Source organism: Lepisosteus platostomus, chromosome 10, assembly GCF_059453375.1.
Source record: "Lepisosteus platostomus isolate fLepPlt1 chromosome 10, fLepPlt1.hap1, whole genome shotgun sequence".
Classification (NCBI taxonomy): Eukaryota; Metazoa; Chordata; class Actinopteri; order Semionotiformes; family Lepisosteidae; genus Lepisosteus; species Lepisosteus platostomus.
In genome coordinates this window covers 51,043,136-51,061,631 of record NC_142620.1, presented here as the reverse complement: position 1 = coordinate 51,061,631, position 18,496 = coordinate 51,043,136, and the positions used below count along the sequence as shown (strand labels likewise).

Below are 18,496 nucleotides of genomic sequence, written 5' to 3'. Positions count from 1 at the left end.
GGCAGCGAATTCACTCAGTTCCTATTCCAGACGTGGCATTTAAGTTTAGCTGATGTGGAGGCTGTCGATCTGGGCACTATAAATCCAATTTCCCAGAATATTCAACATAAACACATAAAAACTAACAGCGTAGTGAAAATCTCCAGAACAAAAAGTGTTTTCTTCTATGAATTACAACAAACTGGGCAGTTATGGACATTTATATCTTAGGCATTCGATACACCTGCTGCAAATCATTAGTCCAGGAGAGACAAAAGAAATGAATACGCCTAGTCCATCATAAAGATTTCAGAACAATTATCTACAAGATAATCTCTGTACAAAAAATGTGCTTCGTTCACTCCCACACGGTGGGTCTCGGTGTTGTGTTCAAATCGCGTTCACCTTCCGCGAGCCGAGCCAGAACGGCCTAGACCTTTTATCTGCCGTGACGTAACAGCACGCGGGACGGGTGACGGTACCTCCTCGAGAACATTATGTACTTTTCAATTAGTAAAGTCAACACAGGTGAACTCGGGAGTCAGGTTTGCGCCAAGTATCGCTGTAACGATAAAAAAAAAACAAATCCGCAATTAACTCAACCTGTTTTGTCTTCTGCAAAGATTTCAAGATATGCATGTAAACCTCAAGTTTGAGCTGTGTTTCCATTTATTTGTAATCTCAGATGCTCGCCCGCGGCATCACAATACGTTACAGTTTAACACTCGGGCGAAGCTTCGGTGTTAAATGAGCTTTATTGTCTTCGAGACTTTAGGACACGTGGATGGCAACAAATTAAAGTTGTATTTAATGCGCCCAGTTTTGTTTTTCCTAATTAGAAGAATGCAACTCCTGGATTGAGGTTCACGACTAAATCCCTTCTGTTAGTTCTGACTGTGGCGATATGGTCTTTTTCCAAGCCTGATTCCCACCCATATCACACCAGTCTTATGTAACCTCACAGCTCCGGTCTTCCATGTGCTCGTGCTTTTTCATCTGAGTTGCATCATACCGAACCGCCTCGTGCACCCCTCCCATCCGCACTGCCGCCTGGGTCGCACGAGGCGGTGCGAATTATGGGGGCTGTAGTTTTCTTTTCCATTATTCCCAATTCTGCACGCGGAGTATCCCCTTTTACATGGTATTTTTTTAGGAATAGAACGCATTTCAGCATACAAGGAAATTATGTCGAAGGCGTATACCCTCGTGATGACTTTTAAAATTAACGATTGGATTAAGTGTTTAATCGTTCAATTCATGTTTTTTTTTAATTTTACCGCTTATTCTGTTGTGCACACCAGTTATACAGTGTGCGTGTGTAGTTTCCGTGAAAACTCACACATTAATTAATACATAAAAATCAGGAGGGAATGTGTATTGCTATATAAACTAGATTTTCCCTTTCAGTCTGTTGTTCAAGTGCAATCTTGAAAAGGATGCCATCTCTGGATTTCATGGTGAATCAGGGTGTGAGCGTTTTGGAAAGTTGCATTAGGACAGAGATATCCACACCGGCGGCCGCGAATTCTACTGGGAAGTCACATTAATGAAAAATATGTATTGTTTTATTCGTGTGTGGGCTGTATCGCACGTCGTTAGGACTGCCATCGCTAAAAATCACCCGAGCGGGAAAGCACACGGCCGGACAGCGTTGTCTTCTACAGCGCTACTGTACACGGCTACTGTACCCAAAGAACGTCATTTCCCAGCATTCCACTTCCTGCCGCTCCGCGCAGGCGCAGTGAGCTTTACCCTTGCTGTTGTAAACAGACGTCAGAAGGGAGTCTTCGTCGAGTCAAAACAAAACAAAAAAAAAAAGAGCTGCGAGGGAAAGAGTTGGGATCCGCGGACTGGGAATTAAATACAAGGACCGCAGACAGGCGCGGGCTCCCGGCGTTGAATGGGTTGCCGGTCTCCCCTTTTCGTGACGCCTAGGAGGGCGATTGCCATGTTTTTTTGAAGAGTAAAAAGTTTGGAGTTTTCGGCGGCCGCGGGGAGCGAGTTCGAGTCGGAGGTGCTCGCGCGGTCGGGAGAGAGGGTGCGCGAGACGGGCTTCTCCTCCCGGGAAGCGCGAGGCAGCGGGACTGTACGCAGAATATGGCAGACGGGGCCACGCGCCAGGCTGCCCCGAGGAGCGTGCGAACGTGAAAAGAGGGGGACACGCGGCTTCGCTTTCTCACCTGTTACTCCCGCGTGCTGACGGCGTTTGTTTTGTGCCGGATTGCAACTCTGCTGCTATGCGCTTCGTGACTCAGCAAACCTTTAAAGCTTTTCTCTGCTGATTTTTTTTTTTGGTGGGTTTTGCTGTCGTTAGTTGGTACTCCATGGATTATCACTAAAACAAAAAAAAAGGACCGGAGGAAAGGGATTTGGGAAAATTGAAATCGTGCACTTAACACCGAAATACAAGATCGCGTTCCTGGTATTTATTTTATTAATTTCTAAAACAAAAGAGAGGATCGCGTTCGTGCATGGCGTGGGAAAGCCGCATGGATTTAAAGAAAGCAGGTTAAATGATAGGTGCTGCTGAGCGGTAGTATTTTCCTTTTAGATCTCTCCATCTCTGACTTGAAGCTGACTTTTCGAGTATGATAGAACGGTTTGTGAGCCTTGCAAGGGCTCTGTGATTCCTCCTCTTTGGGAGAAAGTACTTTGTTTACGAGACGGGAAACTGATAGCTGTCAGACCGTCATACCCGCGTAATACTGACCTACTGTAGTACAGTAATCCTTGCTTTGAAAGCGAGTGGACGTGGGGGGACGGGTTTTCCGCCGGGTTTCTGGTCACCAAAAGGGAGAAATCGCTGGGGTTGTAGCAGCCTTTAAAACTTAATATAAGATTTTGCGAAAAGATGCGAGACGTGGTAGTTCTTCAAAGAATACTCTGACTAGTGCATTCCCCCGGGGGGGCTGTATTATCTTAGTTTTAGTCACATCGGCTCCCGATCTCTTTGCTCGTTGGCTAAAAATCAAATTTTACATCAGAAAAATGCTTTGAAATTACTTTAAGGCTTCAGGTTTTTAAGGACACGTTTTGTGTCCATGGTACCAATAATAGATTTCGCGCCGCTGTGCTCTTTAGATACAGGTAGGCTCTCGGGACCAGTCGTTTGCCAGGGCCGTGTCTGATGCGTGCGAACCGCTGGCCAGATGTTTTGATGAGGTTCTTTGTTCCCCTCATACCAGCTAAAATCCTGACCAGACGTGTCTCGCCCTCCTGTAACCCGAGAGATTTTACTATTAAGGAGATTATTTGTCCGTTCTGATCTCTCGACTGGGGGATTAGATGACGCTATATTGTCAGATCCGGATTATAGTAAATCTTCACTAGCGGCTGCTCTAATGTTACATTAAGTGGGAAATGCTTTGTGTCTGGGTGAGAGAGCGTGATTTAATTGACACAGCCACAGGGAAATAAACAGAGGTCGAGACTGAGTTGTCAATCTTTTTAGATTTGGTGGGCTGCGATGCATTTAAAACCATAATCGCCTTTTTTTTTAACGCGATCGACGGACGATTTTTCAAAACAAACTTTTTTTCAGCGGTTTTTTTTATTTCATTGTTGCTTGTTTTGATACGTTTTTAACGCTTTTTTATATAAAACCCCCCTTTTTAAAAAAAAATCAAGAGTTTTGTATTTAGAGCGCATATAGATCTGCAGGCATTGTTTTCTACTTAGTTTTTGGTTCGTTTTTTTAAATTTTTATAGACATTGTATGTAAGGTTGGAGAACGAAGGGATATTTAGGACCGCACACAGAGGAGGCATGGAGGAAGAAAAGGTACCAGCAATCGCAGAGATTGATCCGGACTTTGAGCCTCAGAGCCGGCCCAGATCTTGCACATGGCCGCTGCCCAGGCCCGATATTTCTACTGTCAAACAAGAGGGAGCGGACGGGGGCGTGTCCGCCGCGGCGACCCCGCCCACCGAGGAAGAGAAGCAGGAGCCCCTGCCAATGGATTCCGAGGCCGAGCAGGCCGTCATCCCGGAAGGCGGGGCTCCGGCGGGCGTGGGCGGGGTCACCCCGAGGAAAGGCTCGTCCCGGAGGAATGCCTGGGGTAATCAGTCATACGCGGATCTCATCAGCCAAGCCATTGAAAATTCGCCGGAGAAGAGACTCACTTTAGCCCAGATATACGACTGGATGGTCAAAACGGTGCCTTACTTCAAGGATAAAGGGGACAGCAACAGTTCTGCGGGATGGAAGGTAGTATGTTTGAATGCCCTTAAAAGAGTGCGCATACAGATGTTTGCTGTTGACGGAGCTCAGGTGGTCATATGAGTGACCATTACTGAGAGTAGTAAAGTTGCCAGTTTGTGGGCTATATCTTCACCTTTGGTATCAACGCAAGTCTTCTACAGGCTTACCTGCAGCACCAGGCCCAGCTGCACAAGCTGTGTGCTCACAGTTACCAACAGGAGTTGTTTAAGGGGCTCGTGATTCCTGTGTCGGGACAGCTGGTTGTGGTCATTTCTCACTCTGTCCCTGTGTTTACGACAGTGAGGCCTGTCGGTGCCCCCCCCCCCCCCCCGGTTTGCCCCCGGGGGCTGCATCACGTTAACCCCGTCGCTCCTGGGTCACATGTTCGCAGTTGTGCCCCCTGCGCCACCCTGGGGCGCCCTGAGCCCCGGTGCTCCTCTTCACTTGTTTACATGGCTGTGCTGAAGTGCAGCTAATGGACTAATTACCTGGCGGTGCCTTGGAAGAGACCGGCTCCAGCGACCCTGGAGCAGTCGTTCCTCGGGCGCCCGTGTTACGTGCCAGACAGCGCCCATCGCCGGGGGGGCCAGACAGCGCCCACATGTGTGACTACGCTCCCCCCCACCACCAGCCTCTGCTCGTGGCCTTAGCGAATCTGTTCTTATCACAGGTGGTTGAATCTGGTGTTTTCAGCGATTTAAAGAAACAGAATACAGGCCACTGGTATGTCTCGGCAGCGTGTGGGGAGACTCATACACACGGGACCGGTTCATCTCAGCAGGGTGGATGGTTTAGCAGTGTTTTGCCCGCAAACATGATCACATGCGTAGGGTAGGTTTAACACCCCTACTCTGTGCGTATGCTTAGGCATAGAGCAGGATTGTTATCCTGGCATCCTGGCCAAATTTCCCCCTGGCCTTTACCCATCATGGCCTCCTAATAATCCCCATCCCTGAACTGGCTTCATCCCTCTGTTCTCCTCCCCACTGAGAGCTGGTGTGTGGGGAGCGGACTGGTGCATCATCCAGGTGGGGCTGCACACTGGTGGTGGTGGAGGGGATCCCCATTACCTGTGAAGCGCTCTGAGAGGAGTGTCCAGAAAAGCGCTGTATAAGTGTGAGGAATTAGGATTGTTATTGCATGCAAGATACTTTCTCGCGGGCGGCGTGCAGGCATGGCGATCAGTGTCGCTGTCCCGCAGCACCTGGGGTTCGGTCCTGGCCACCCCGGCCTCTGTCCGCGTGCTCTTCCCCGGGGGGGAGGGGGGGGTGATTGTCTGTTCTCAGAGCTGTAGCTCTGTCCAGGGTCCTGCAGGGGAGTGGGGATCCATCTGTGTTGGGGGGAGGGAGGTGGGGGTTGTCCTTGATACTTCCAGGACGACGCCCCCTCTCCCCCCCCCCCCCCTCAGGATCAGCCCACGCAGTTGTACGGATCCCATTTACATGCCCGCCGATGCCGACCGATTCCGTTTCCTTTCTCTCGCCCCCCCCCTCTCCAGAACTCGATCCGCCACAACCTGTCCCTGCACAGCAAGTTCCTGCGGGTGCACAACGAGTCCACCGGGAAGAGCTCCTGGTGGATGCTGAACCCCGAGGGGGGCAAGAGCGGGAAGGCGCCGCGGCGCCGGGCCGCCTCCATGGACAACAGCAGCAAGCTGCTGAAGAGCCGCGTGCGCGCCAAGCAGACCAAGAAGCAGCAGCAGGGGGCGGCGGCGGGGGCGGGGGGCGCGCCGGGCCCCGCCGACGGCCCGGGCGGGGGCGCGGACAGCCCCGGCCCGGCCCCGTACCCCAAGTGGGGGGCGCGCGGCGCCAGCCCCCCGCCCCGCGGCGGCCCGGAGGAGCCGGACGTGTGGACCGGCTTCCGGCCGCGCACCAGCTCCAACGCCAGCACCCTGAGCGGCCGCCTGTCGCCCATCGCGCCGGGCCGCGAGGACGAGGACGAGCCGGCGCCCGACGAGCTGCGCCCCGCGCTGGCCGGATACTCCGCCGGCAGCGTGCCCCCCACCCTGACCGAGACGCTGATGGAGGAGCTGGACCTGATCGACGGGCTCACCCTCGTGGCCCCCCAGCCGGGCGGCAGCCCTGCGGCGGCGGCGGCGCTGCCCCCCCCCGCGGGAGGTGCCCCCACGCCGCTGCCGGCCGCCGCCACGCTGTTGCCCCGGGGCGCGGCCTTCCCGGGCTACCGCCCCCTGCAGCCCAGCAAGCCCGCCCAGCAGGTGGCCGCCATCACGGCCGGCGCGCAGGGCGGCGGCAGCCCCAGCACTCCCTCCGGCTTCAGCAACTCCCTGTTCCAGCCCCAGCCCAGCAGCAGCCCCGGCAGGGCGGGCCCTTTCGGGGGCCACGTGCCCTCCACCTTGGAGGCCCTGCTGACCTCCGACTCGCCGCCCCCCAGCGATGTCATGATGACCCAGGTGGACCCCCTGATGCCCAGCCAGGGGGCGGCGGCGGCGGCGGCCGGCCTGCTGGTCCTGGGGGGGCCGCTGGGAGGGCGGGGCAAGGCGCCAGGCCGGCACCCGCTGGAGAAGGGCCCGGAGCAGAGCTCTCTGGGGGCCGCGCTGTCCCTGCCGCTGCAGCCACAGCAGCACGCCCTGTCCCAGCTCGGGAACCCAACCCCCCCCCAGCAGCTGGGACTGGGCCTGCCGGTCCCGGGACTGGGTCAGGATTCTGCCCACCTCTCGGCTCTGAAGGCCCAGCTGGCTCAGGGCCAGGGCAGCCCCTCCGCGGGGCTGTTACTCGCTGGGGGGGCCCAGCCCACCTCCGGCCTTCCCGGGATGGTACCCTTTGGGAGCTCGGGGTGCTTCCTGCCCGGCCAGGACAAGCTGCCCACCGACCTCGACATCGACATGTTTACGGAGAACCTGGACTGCGACGTGGATTACATCATCAACAGTGACCTCATGGACGGCGAGGGCATAGATTTCAACTTCGACCCCATCCTCAACGCCAGCCAGAGCTACCCCAGCTCCAGCACCACCCAGGGCTCCTCCCACAACTGGGTACCCGGTTAACCCGCCCGGCGCCAGGTAGGTAACTGATTGGGTCACTCGGCGCGGGCCCAGCCCCACATCAGCTGTCTGTTTGTTTTTCTCCGGCTTGTGTGTGTCCCTGGCGATGTGGTCATTAAATTCGTTCTTTGGAAGCTGATCGGTGTCACTGAGCTTTACGGAAACTGTCGAAATAAGTTCGAGGTTTTCCCGAGATGGGATGCGTCGCGCGGGTCAGCTCTGTCTGGCGGAAGGATACAGGTGAGGTCGCGCCTCTGCGTCCGTTGGTGTGAGCACGTTCAGCTCCAAAACATACGAGTGAGGCAGCCTCCCTCGTCTGACTTGCACAAGGTGTGGATCGTCTACAGTGCCCTCCAAAAGTACTGGCGCAGCAAACTTCTGTTTGCCTTACAGTCAAGTTGTTTTTTATCTGGATGTGCCTCCTGGTCCCTAATCCGTGGGCGGCAGGCGGGATCCGGTACTGCTGCCTGCGTGACGCAGCCTCTGTGAAGCCCAGCGACCACCTGGAGAGTCCCCCTGTCCCCTCCTGCCACACACACACACCCTGTCCCCCTGTCCTCCTGTCCTCTAGTCCTCCAGTCCCCTACCACCACACACACACCCCCCTCCCGAACACACACACACCCCCCTCCCGAACACACACACACACACACTCCCCTCCCGAACACACACACACACACCCCCCTCCCGAACACACACACACACACCCCCCTCCCGAACACACACACACACACTCCCCTCCCCAACACACACACACTCCCCTCCCGCCACACACACACACCCTTGCCACACACACACACACACACACACACGCCACACATGCATACACACTGCCCACCCCAACACACGCACATACACACACACTGCCCTTCAGCTACACGCACGCACACACACTCCCCTCCCCGCCACGCACACACTCTGTCTGGCTGGTGTGCCTTTACTTCCTCGGACCTCTGGGCCGCATCCTTCAGGAGCAGACTGGCCTTCTGGAGCAGGGGCTAACTGGGAACGATTCTCGAGTCCGTACTCTGCCTTTTCGCTTTGCCTCATTTAAGACACAGCCCCCCGCCTCTCCCCCCCACCTGCAGGGCCCGGCTGGCCTCACCGTTTCCAAACTAAATTCAGCCTCCCTGCTACTGGTGGTTATTCCTGAAGACCGTAAAACTGCAGCTTCCGGAGAGCAGGACTAGTGTGTCCAGGTGCTCTCTAGGAGCCCTGAATCACAGAGCACGAACATGTCGCAGTTTATCATGTCCTCCCGTGTGTCCATTAGTGCTAGACTCGTGATGTGCTCATATTGAATCGCATCCTTTTTTTGCTTTGTAGGAATAGTGCTCTGAAGACACCCCCTTAAGAACCCCCAAAACAGCAGCCCCCTCCAGAGCAAGAAATTAGGGGTTCACTGCGGGGACGCACGACACTCCAATCTCACCTCTTCGCAAGGTCTATCAGCTGCAAATCCCCTGTTTAATTTTGACCTGGGGGTGTGAGGGGGTGGGTAGGTATTTTTAAGGGTTTTATTTTTTTTTTTTAAGAAACACAGCCTCAATTGTGCCAAGTAACAGTTTTCAAGCGGACAGGAGCTCCCCGAACAACGTGTCCGGCCTTCAGCGTCCGGCGAAGAAGGACAGCGGACACTCCGCCCCTGGACGCCCCTGGACGCGTTCGGGCGGAAACGACGGAGGGCAGGGGGCGGCACGGGTGCGAGGCAACGAAGGTGCTTCTCCGTCTCTTGGAAGAACTTTCGCCCCCTCTCCCCTCTGGTGCCCGCGGGCCGGTTTCGGAAAACCGAGTCGCCGCGTCTCTTCGTCTGGCCGAGGGGCGGAGTAAAAGTTGGAAACAAAAACCCGACAGTTGGACGTTTAAGATTCAGCAGTGGGTCCATCCCCTTGCCGATTCGGGGAGCGATATGGTGCTCGCCGGGGGGTAGCACTTCCTGCAGCAGCGGGGAGCGCTTCAGGTCAGGGGTCGCAGATGGAGGTGTATTAACCGCGGCTGAACAGCGCGAGATCAGCGGAGTCATAACCAACCTCTGCCGTAGCGGAATTCCCATCAGTCTGACCCCTAACCCTGGGGCCGTGCGCAGAAGAGATCTTGTTCCATCTGCAACACGCCAGAAACGCGTCGGCAACTGGTTGGTTGTCCATTTCCAGTGTCATCCTGCCACCCCTAAGCTGAAGTCTGACCACGGTGATCCTGCTGCAGGTGCCCCCTCAGTTTCTCAGACCCTTCTGTGTAAATAGCGGTCCAGGTTACCTCGATAAAGCGCCTTCATTGTGCGGGCTGCACTTTTCCCACGAGGATCTCTTATTTATCCGGGAGACGCCTGGCTGTGTTGGTGGCCCTGTGCGTGTGTGTGGTCTAGTTCGCCCTCCCAGCCTGTGTGTGTGTGTCTGTGTGTGTGTGTGTCCGGGAGCGCAGGAGCCTGCAGCCAGGGATTTGAAGGACCGGGTCGCTCGGCCTTGGGTACGAGCTCTCCTCTGGGTCGTTAAATCCCCTGGGGGAGCTCCTCGCCTTCCGGAGCACGAAGGACTCGCCCAGGAGCGCCACCCGGACAGCAGACTCTTCCCAGCTCGCCTGCAGACGTGGGGAACGCCGGAGTCACTCCCGTGCCCACGCCCTGCTCTCCTCTTTTGAAAGAGACTGCGACGGACGTTGGACGTTGCGTTGGGGGTACGTCTAGGGGCGCCCAGACCCGGGAGGCGTCCGGAATGAGGCCCGGGGGCACTTGGCGTCCGGATGCCCCGTCGGATCTAAGCCGAGGCCCGGAATTCCCTTGGAAAGGGCGTTGCTTCCGGGAAATGTGTTCTGCTCACATCCGGCCTCCCAGTCTGTGGCGCGGCGCACAGTGGAAGGAGGCGCTAAAGTGGAATCGCGTTTTTTCCTAAAAAAAAAAACTCGAGAGTGCGGAATTCTCTCAAACAAAATGGGCATTCTAGGAACCTCTATGTTCCGAGGTGATGGGTGATGGGATACCTACCCTTTTTTTTTTTACTTCAGGGGATTCCAGTGCCCCAGATTAATGCAACTTAATGCCTACAAGGCAGGTTCTAGAACGTTCTCGAATCGTTTGGTTCTAGAAGTCCACCCAGCTGCAGGGCTGTAGGCAAAACAGCTGCAGAAAAAAAACGAAAAGGTTTGGATTAGTGGTCTTCAAGACATGCAATGTTCACAAGAAAAGGATAAGGTACCATTCTCTTTCAGCATTTTGTATTTTTTTTTTACAAATAGAAAAACAAGGCAGCTCTAGAAAGATATTTTAAAGTCCCACATTAAGGAGGGGCAGTGTGAGCTGAATTTGAAAAAAAATGAAATATTTTCTACAACTGATTACTTTTTTTTCCACATACTAACGTTTTTTTTGTAAGAAATGAATTCAGAAAAACTAAACAAAAGCTATATTTGATGATAATTTTAATAGAAGATACAGTTGGAGGGTATCTAAAAATGACATTAACAAATATAACTATATTAATAGGAAAGAAATCAGAGCAGAATTTCAGATCATTTTTAACGATCATTTTCTATATAGTCTTTTATTTTGTAAAAGATGAAATACATGTAGATTTGTACATAACCAAAGGAACACTAATTCACTGCGTTCAACATGGGAGCAATGCAGACAAAAGTATTTCAGCATTTATAAGCTTAAACATTTGCTTAAAAAATAAATATACGGAGAGGCATTAAAACGCAATGAAAGGGTCAGACTTGGAAGCTTTTGTAGTGTCTTGAATGTCTTGTTATAAATCAGGTGCCCTAGTTGGGGTTCTGGAGTGTTGGTGTATCTGCAGGTCTTCAGGCAAGCTGGGCCTTAAATTACCCAAGTCAGCTCGTTATTGGTTGAATTGGACCGATTTAAGAGCTCCTCCGAGCTCTTCGGGTGCTGCTGCTCCAGAGAGACCCAGAACCCCTGCAGACACATCGCCCCCTTCAGGCCAGGACCGAGGGCCCCCTGGTGCAGACCGAGAGGCATCAACTTTTTTTTTGCAACGTTTCGCATGCCTCTCGGTCTACGAGGAGAGCCGAAGCAGGCGCCTGGGGGCAACTCGCTAGCCCGAGAGGCAGCCTATTTCACAGTGAACAAAAGAGCTTTCGACAGCAAGGCTACCAGCGGTGTGAACTCTGCAGAGGACGAACAGAAAGGACAAAGAACAAACCAGTCAAACTCAAACTCTGGCCCTCTCGGACACTGGAGTTGCATTGCTCTGCTGGCGGCGGCGAACCCTTAGTGCGCCTGAGAGTAGGTTTGTTGTGTTCCTAGCATGGCAGGAAAGCTGCCTTCCAGTTGCTGCATTTTGAAAGTGACTTAAAGGGTGTCAAGCTTTGAGCAGACAAAAAACAAACTTGCAGAGGTTCCAACCCAGTCAACGTGTTGGGTCAGATTGGGTTTAAGTACAGAGTTGAGCTGCCATGAGTGCCAGCAGGTGTGGGGGTCCCCAGGACCCTCCTGCCCCCCCAATTTCCCCTCTCCCTTTCCCCTCCCACAAGTGAACTGGGAGAGTTGCACATTCGCCAGTGTGGAACCACAGTTCAGAGGCCCCAGGCCAACAGTGGCAGGCCTGTGTGTGAATGGGGTTCCCCCTTACTCCAACACTGCGAGGCCAAAACTCTGGTCTTTTGTATTCTTTCCACGTGAAATTTGCCCCTCTACGGGAGCGAGCTGCCTGTCTCTTGTTTGAGATGTGACACGATCAGGACGGAGCAGTCTGGAAGATTTTACTAACTTGCATGCACAAAGAAACAGCACTTACGGAAATCCATTTGGCACTTTTCGGACTCAGTAGGCCACGCAGTCCAGGTGTTGCTTGGCTAAAAATGAAAAAGAATGAATAGTTCTCTTGTTGCAGCTGTAAAGTTGGTCCCTGGTATGCCTTCTGTACAACTTCTTTATTTTTAAGCAAATGTTCGTTACACCTCAGTACACAAACTTTTAATAATCTCAGATAGGCTGCATTTTGAGTTAGCCATTAACTCTCAGGGTGGTTAAAATAATCATGCTAAAACAATGTAGGAGACTGCAATCATTATAGAAAAAACAAGGCAATAGGTTCTATAAAGGATAAACTTTAAAAAGGGAGAATCTCTTATTTGCTTCTGAAATTTGCAAAGCATTTCTTTGTTTACATTTAAAAAAAAGACAAACGGATGCATTGTAGCAACTTTTGAGCGACGGATGAGCTTTTTCATGTGTTTTTTTTTATTATTATTTCTGGCTTGTAGTGAATTGCCAGTCTGTAAATAGCACTAGTGGGACGATTAGAATTGGCTGTGCTCGCTGACGTTTTTCAGTTGCCCTTCTCTGCTCACGGACAGAGTATTTAGAAAGGGCTGGATCAGAGCGTCCTAGCTGGGGGCAGGAGGTTCGCCGAGCAGCTCAGTGAGGAGTCGGAAGGTTTTCCCCGGCCCCTGAGGGCCACTGTGGCGGGGTCGGGGGGGCCCAGCAGGTCTGCCTGCGGGGAAGATGCTGGTGCCGCTGGAAACAAACAGCCGAGAGCCCCAGCAGGACAGGGGTGGAGGTTGGGGCGTCCCGGTGGTGGAATGGGTAGAAATAGAGGAGGAGGGGAGGGTGTGGTTGGGTTTTTTTATTTAGAATCCTAAAATATCTCATTGCACTTAGAAAAAGAAAATCCCAGATTCCTTTTGTTTTTTTAAATAAAACTTTTCTGTAGTGACGCCTGGAAAACTTGCACCCAGTCTCCTCCGCGGTGTAGGAGGTGGTGTGGTGGTGGTGGTAGTGGTGGGTGGGGGGGGTGTCCTGCCCTGCAGAAGTGAGGGCCGCGCAGTGCTGCAGCCAGGCCAGCTGGCTCGGACCTGCAGCTCGGATTGCCAAGGTCAGCGAGGCTCTTCCCAGCCGGCAGCACGCATGGTCCGAGGTGTTCCCGAGACGCCAGTGTGGCAGTCTTATCGGGTCTGGCAGCTCTGTTTAATTTGAGGAAGCCGTCTTTCGTTTTGCAACGATTTGGTGCCCCTCGGAGAAGCCTAATAATGAACACTTCTTAATGACCCCCGTCGTGCACAGACTTAAGCTGAGATGTTATGCTTTATCTGGTCTGGTTTTCTTTTTGATTCCCGAAGGTAGCGGATAGCTTGGGAACTGAAGCTCGTCTCCTTTGAAATCCTTGTCAGTGTCCTAGCAGGATGTGTTTGGAAATCCTCCACTGGCTGAACTTTTCCCAGTTCGCGATGGCAGGGAGGTGTCCGAGATCCGTTGAGAACGTTGAGGCTAGAATCTGGTTACAGGCAAAATCTTAAGCGGTGGTTGGTGAGACCTAAAGATTAGAGTCCCTTCAGCCTTACAGAAATCAGCTCCATCATGGAAGGTCCCACTCCAGAGCGCCTTGAAGATCCCTTTATACTGTACCTTCAGCACCAGAAACTGCGGAAGGCAGCTCATCTGGCCTAGTTTAGCTCATAATAGGTCGATGAGGTATTTAAGAACTCCGATGGGATGAAAACCTCCAGACACAAAAGGCCTTCCAAGGCTGGAGCTGTGCTCCTCTACTTTAAACCAGACCTGTTCAGCACCTGTTCTCGCAGGTCTCGTCCCCCCAGAGTGGGACATAGAAGTCAGCACAGCCTCACCTCTGCGATATTGCGTTTCCGGGCTGTAGTCCTTTAGACCAGCGTGCTCAAAAGACCGTTCCCCTCGTCGTGTTCTTGACTGTCGGTACATGATTTTTTTCTCCTCATCCCGAGACATGTCTGTGAGCATGTTTTGTGAGATTAAACTGGTAAAGATTTTTAAATGGAACGAATGCAAAACCCCTGTGTTGCGAGTTCCCTGTGACAGGATATGGGAGGTTTTCTAATTTAACACGGGGGGGGGGGGGTGGATTTGATTTTTGTTTTACCTGGACTAATGCCCTAGCTTCACAAAGACATTTTGCATGGAAGTCACCTGTGAGTCATAGATGAGTTTCCAAGTCTGAAATAAAGAATAGCAAAAATTACTTTACGACCGAAGTCCCAGGACCAGCTGTGATCCAGGCTGATGAACCTTCCCCGACTAAAGCATAATTCATATTATTTTATAAAAACATATTTTCTCGACACTGGGGCCTCAAGTGAACATAAACAGGGTGTTTTGAAGTTCAATGGCAGTGTGAATACTCAAGAAGTTAACATTTTATTTAGTCTTTGACATGCGTAGGAAGAATAATTTCAGTACAGGTGAAAACTATAATTTCTCATTTTGCAAATCGGGGAATCCCTTTTCCTGTTCAGTCGAAAGCCGTGCAGTGTTAACTCTTCAGGACTTTTAGACTGTGTGTGTGTGAGAGATGGGGGAGAGACTGTGGACATTTTTACCCTTGAAACACTGCAGGTCAGCTCCACCTGACAGCATGTGCAGGCGATCAGCCTTGCTGGCGGAGTTTGGGCAGGTGTGTTGATGTTCACCTTTCTCTCCCTGTGTTTTGTATTCCTTTTTTTTCTTTTCAGCAGGGTGAAAAGTAGTGTGTAGCTTTGAAAGAAAACTGTTATCATCCCATTGCATTCTGCATCAGTTTTAGTCATTGCAGGTGAAGTAAAGTTGGTGTGGTGGGATGTCTGTGGTGTGGTGGATTCAGGGTTGTGCACAGCCAATACGTGTTAAATTTAATCTGCGACCTTAATTCAGATGCATTAGCTGTTATCCTCTCTAAATCTCACTTTACATATTGTAAAGTATCCAGAAATGTCTGACATGAAAGTCCAAGAAAGGAAATTTTGCTGTTAACACAATAAAATAATTTTTTATTGAGTATTTTCCCTGCATTTCTTCGACTTTTGTTCACAAAGCCAGGAAGGACACGGCTCTTATTTATTGATAACCTAGTATTAGATATTAATGATCAGAGGCTGTTGCAGTGCCTGTCCTCACTACAGGACATCTGCATGTCTTGGGGTACACTCAGATCAGGGGGACACAAGGTCGAAATCACGCAAGGTTGTAGTTAGTACATGCATTTCCACACGCACGGTGTTACGCAAACCGTCAGCCATGCCAGGAAATTGCATAATTATCTGGGATAAATTTGGCTGCAAGCTACAAGCATGACAGGCTAAGTGGCTTCCTCCAGCTCGAAACGAATGTTCTTACATTTTGTGTTAGTTTTGTAGAGCAACTAATTGTTATTCAGACCCCTTGCAATAGGTAATTTCCTCAGGTTTGAGGAATGAGTTTCTATCAGTCTAGAGCCATTGTAACAGAAGAAAGCTGATGGACAAGAAGAGGACGGTCAGCCCACTAGACTGTTTGTAGATCATTGATCTGAGATTTTTCACCCCCGTTTCTTGGCTTTGACAACAAACATGACTGGAGAGCTTCCCCCTTGCTTCCTCATGAACAGAGGTGCTTCCTGTTCTCAATTTCAAGCCCCTTTGCCGTAGTTTCTCGCCGCAGATCGTGACGCGTGCAGTATGGTTTCCGCCCACTCCCCAGCGGACAGCGGGCCACACTGAGCAAACCATTCTGTACGGACAAGGACCTTCTAAAACCACACTGACAGACGGGCGGGTGCAAACGCCAACCTAGAGCGTTCATGTGTGCAGGCTTACGGGAGAGAGACGTTGGCCGTTTTGCAGAAAGGCTATTTGAAATGACCTCTGCCACAGCTACAGTACGCCTTTTGCATATACAGTAGCAGAGTGTGCTAAAGTGCTGCATAAAATATGTTTATTTCCTTTCTGCAGTGACCTGTATTAGCAGCGTGCCCTGTTTCTCAGTATTTGTTCTCCTTAAGCAGTCTGGAGGCTGAACTTCCTGCCTCACGTCTGCCATGATCAGAAACGTCTGCCGTGAGCTCCTGCTGCTCTTCCTGGTGCCCGGAGCTGCAGTGCTCTTGACAGCTACAGGACTGCTCCCATGAGCCTGCTTGAGTTGCTCTGATGTTGATCTTTTGATAGACCGGAGTCAGTGTGGTGTTTTTTCACCCATAAAAAACAGTTTAGGGTTTATGTAGTTCCTTGAGATTAATACATCAAGAAAGTCCCCCACACTCCTTATCTAAGAGTGTCATATTTGCCAAAGAGGCTGTCCTCCTTATTCAGCCTTATCTCACTACCAGTGTCTGAATGAAGTAGTGCATACATTTTCCTTAGCATGCTTTTGCAATCTTGCTACTGTATATACTTATTAAGTGTCAGATAAAATACAACGTTACATGTGCAATCAACCACGAATCTTCTGCTGCAATTGTCTAATAAAAAAAACACAAGAAAAGCCTTTCTTCTTAAAGATCAACGCTCTGGGCTTCTTCTGTGGTAACGGGGAAACATGAACCAGAGCACATAAGTGGGAACTGAAGGGAAAGGCATTTACAGTTGAGAACGACAGGCACGTCTTTACACCAAGTGTGGTGGGGGTGTGGAACATGCTGCTCCGCCTTGTTTTTGGAAGCCGATACCCTGGCTTCTTTCAAGAGACTGCTATTCAATTAAGTACTCTCGTTGGAACCCTTTTTTGTATTCTTATATAGAGCACGGTTTTGTCAGTTTGTTGGTGTATTTCAAAACTGAATCTTTCGATCCACGGTAGGAAACATAATGTCGTTGGGTGTCCTTGTGAAACCTTTACCGCTTATTGCAGTGTCGGCCGGTCGCCCTCTCCCCTGAACCACAGCCGTGTGAGTGTCAGCAGGGGCCTCTGAGCTTTTCCTTCGCAGTTAAATAACTAACGGGAACTTCAGCCCCGCCATGTTTTCACCGGGGATGAGGGTACGTGGTAAATCCAGGAGCCGAATCCTGTTGGACATGACGTGAAGGGCGAGGAAAAGGTAGGAGCTGCCGTTCTCCGGAGCGGAGCTCCAGCCCCCGGGTTTGCTGACAGCTCAGCCCAGCCCACGCCGCGATCCGCGCAGCTGCGGTCAGCAGTCCAGAAACGCGGCCAGCCCTTTCCAGCAGGGAGGCTGCGTAGTTTTCCGCCAGCTTCCGAACCGTGGTAAACAAGTGGCGTCTTCTCCTGCACGTCTGCGATAGATTATCGTCTTTTTTTGTTGTTCCTCAGCTGGGAAAGGGAGGGGTCACAGCGATTCCTTTGCTAGGGATAATGAAACTGAGCGGGAAGCACTGTTGCTTCAAATCGGGACAGTCTGCGTTCTCGTGGTCATGAGCACGCTCACACCCTGGCTGCTGTCACAGAGACTTTGACGGGGATCCAGGCCGTGCACTTTAGTTCATGCTGAGGTTGTGATAAAGTGCTTTGAGTGCTTTGCAATTTCTTGTATTAGGGATTTGTCTTTTCACCTACCCCAACTTGCTCTCCAAGAGACACACAGACAGGGAGAGAAGCTGGGGGTCAGAGCGCAGGGTCAGCCATTTAATACGGTGCCCCTGGAGCAGTTGGGGTGACTTTAACCTTTAACCTGGGAGACAGCGGATTGGCAAACGGCTCTGGAAAGCATGGGTTGTTGGGGCGGCCATCTCGGACGCCGAGGGAGGGGGGTCAGGGTGCTGTGGTAGAAACCTGAGAGGGTGAAGGCGTCTGATCCAGACCACCGAGACAGCGTTACGTCAGGCTGGGCTCCCTTCAAGGCTCTATTGCCTTGAGTGTATCAAAAAGTAAAATACGCGAAGGTGGGATCAAATGGCATCATTTCTAGGCTCCGTTTAACATCTCCTGTTAATGTCTACTCCATTCACAAGAATAACAATTACTGATTGCTTTCGATTTCGAAAGCCTTTATATTTTTTTACAACCACTGCTTTTCCTCCTGATCGGCTGCTCGTCCTCGCTTTGCATTGACACGTTTATCTCACAAGCAACATTAGATGTTTTTATCTCTGTTAATCGTTTAGAGGTACGTGGATGTTTTAAATGTAGGTTTTCTTGGAAAAGGGTAATTACGCATGTTAAACACCATTCTTTCTTCGACAGGATGACTAGAGCTTCGTGCTGCGAGCGATACATTTCCCGATAAGTAACAGAACTAAAATATTGTACATATCGCAATAACCCGTCGTCTACGCCAAACGCTTTTTCTTCGTTGGCTGTGCTGTGAAAACGCTTCGTTATTTCAAGCCACTAGGTGGAGCGATAATGTCACAAATAGGAACATTGTTTTACTTCTAGATAACAGCATCCAGAGCTGATGTTTCGCCAAAAAAAGAGAGCAAGGAAAGTCGCTTTAAGTAACTGAAAATGTGTGGCGGACGCCTACGAGCGGATGATTCAGGCAGCTTCAGATCTACAGCCCTTACTGTCAGAGCGCTTACTGTACGTGTCGAGACGGCGATGTGACATTTTGCTGAACAGATCTTGTCGACTCGGGGGATCAGCAGATCAGACACCTGCGGCTGGACTGAGCCGTTTCTGGAGGTGGTCTGCTGGCA

The 18,496-nt window shown here is 51.4% G+C and overlaps 1 protein-coding gene across 1 annotated transcript; it reads left to right on the top strand.

Annotated features, from left to right (window-relative positions):
• The first annotated feature begins 1,749 nt into the window (after positions 1 to 1,749).
• Positions 1,750 to 14,930, top strand: foxo4 (forkhead box O4). Its single transcript, XM_088597023.1, has 3 exons — positions 1,750 to 4,185; positions 5,678 to 7,201; positions 8,510 to 14,930. The coding sequence occupies exons 1-2, from the start codon at positions 3,745 to 3,747 to the stop codon at positions 7,184 to 7,186; spliced, it is 1,950 nt and encodes a 649-aa protein (XP_088453149.1). The 5' UTR covers positions 1,750 to 3,744; the 3' UTR covers positions 7,187 to 7,201; positions 8,510 to 14,930.
• Positions 14,931 to 18,496: the final 3,566 nt, after the last annotated feature.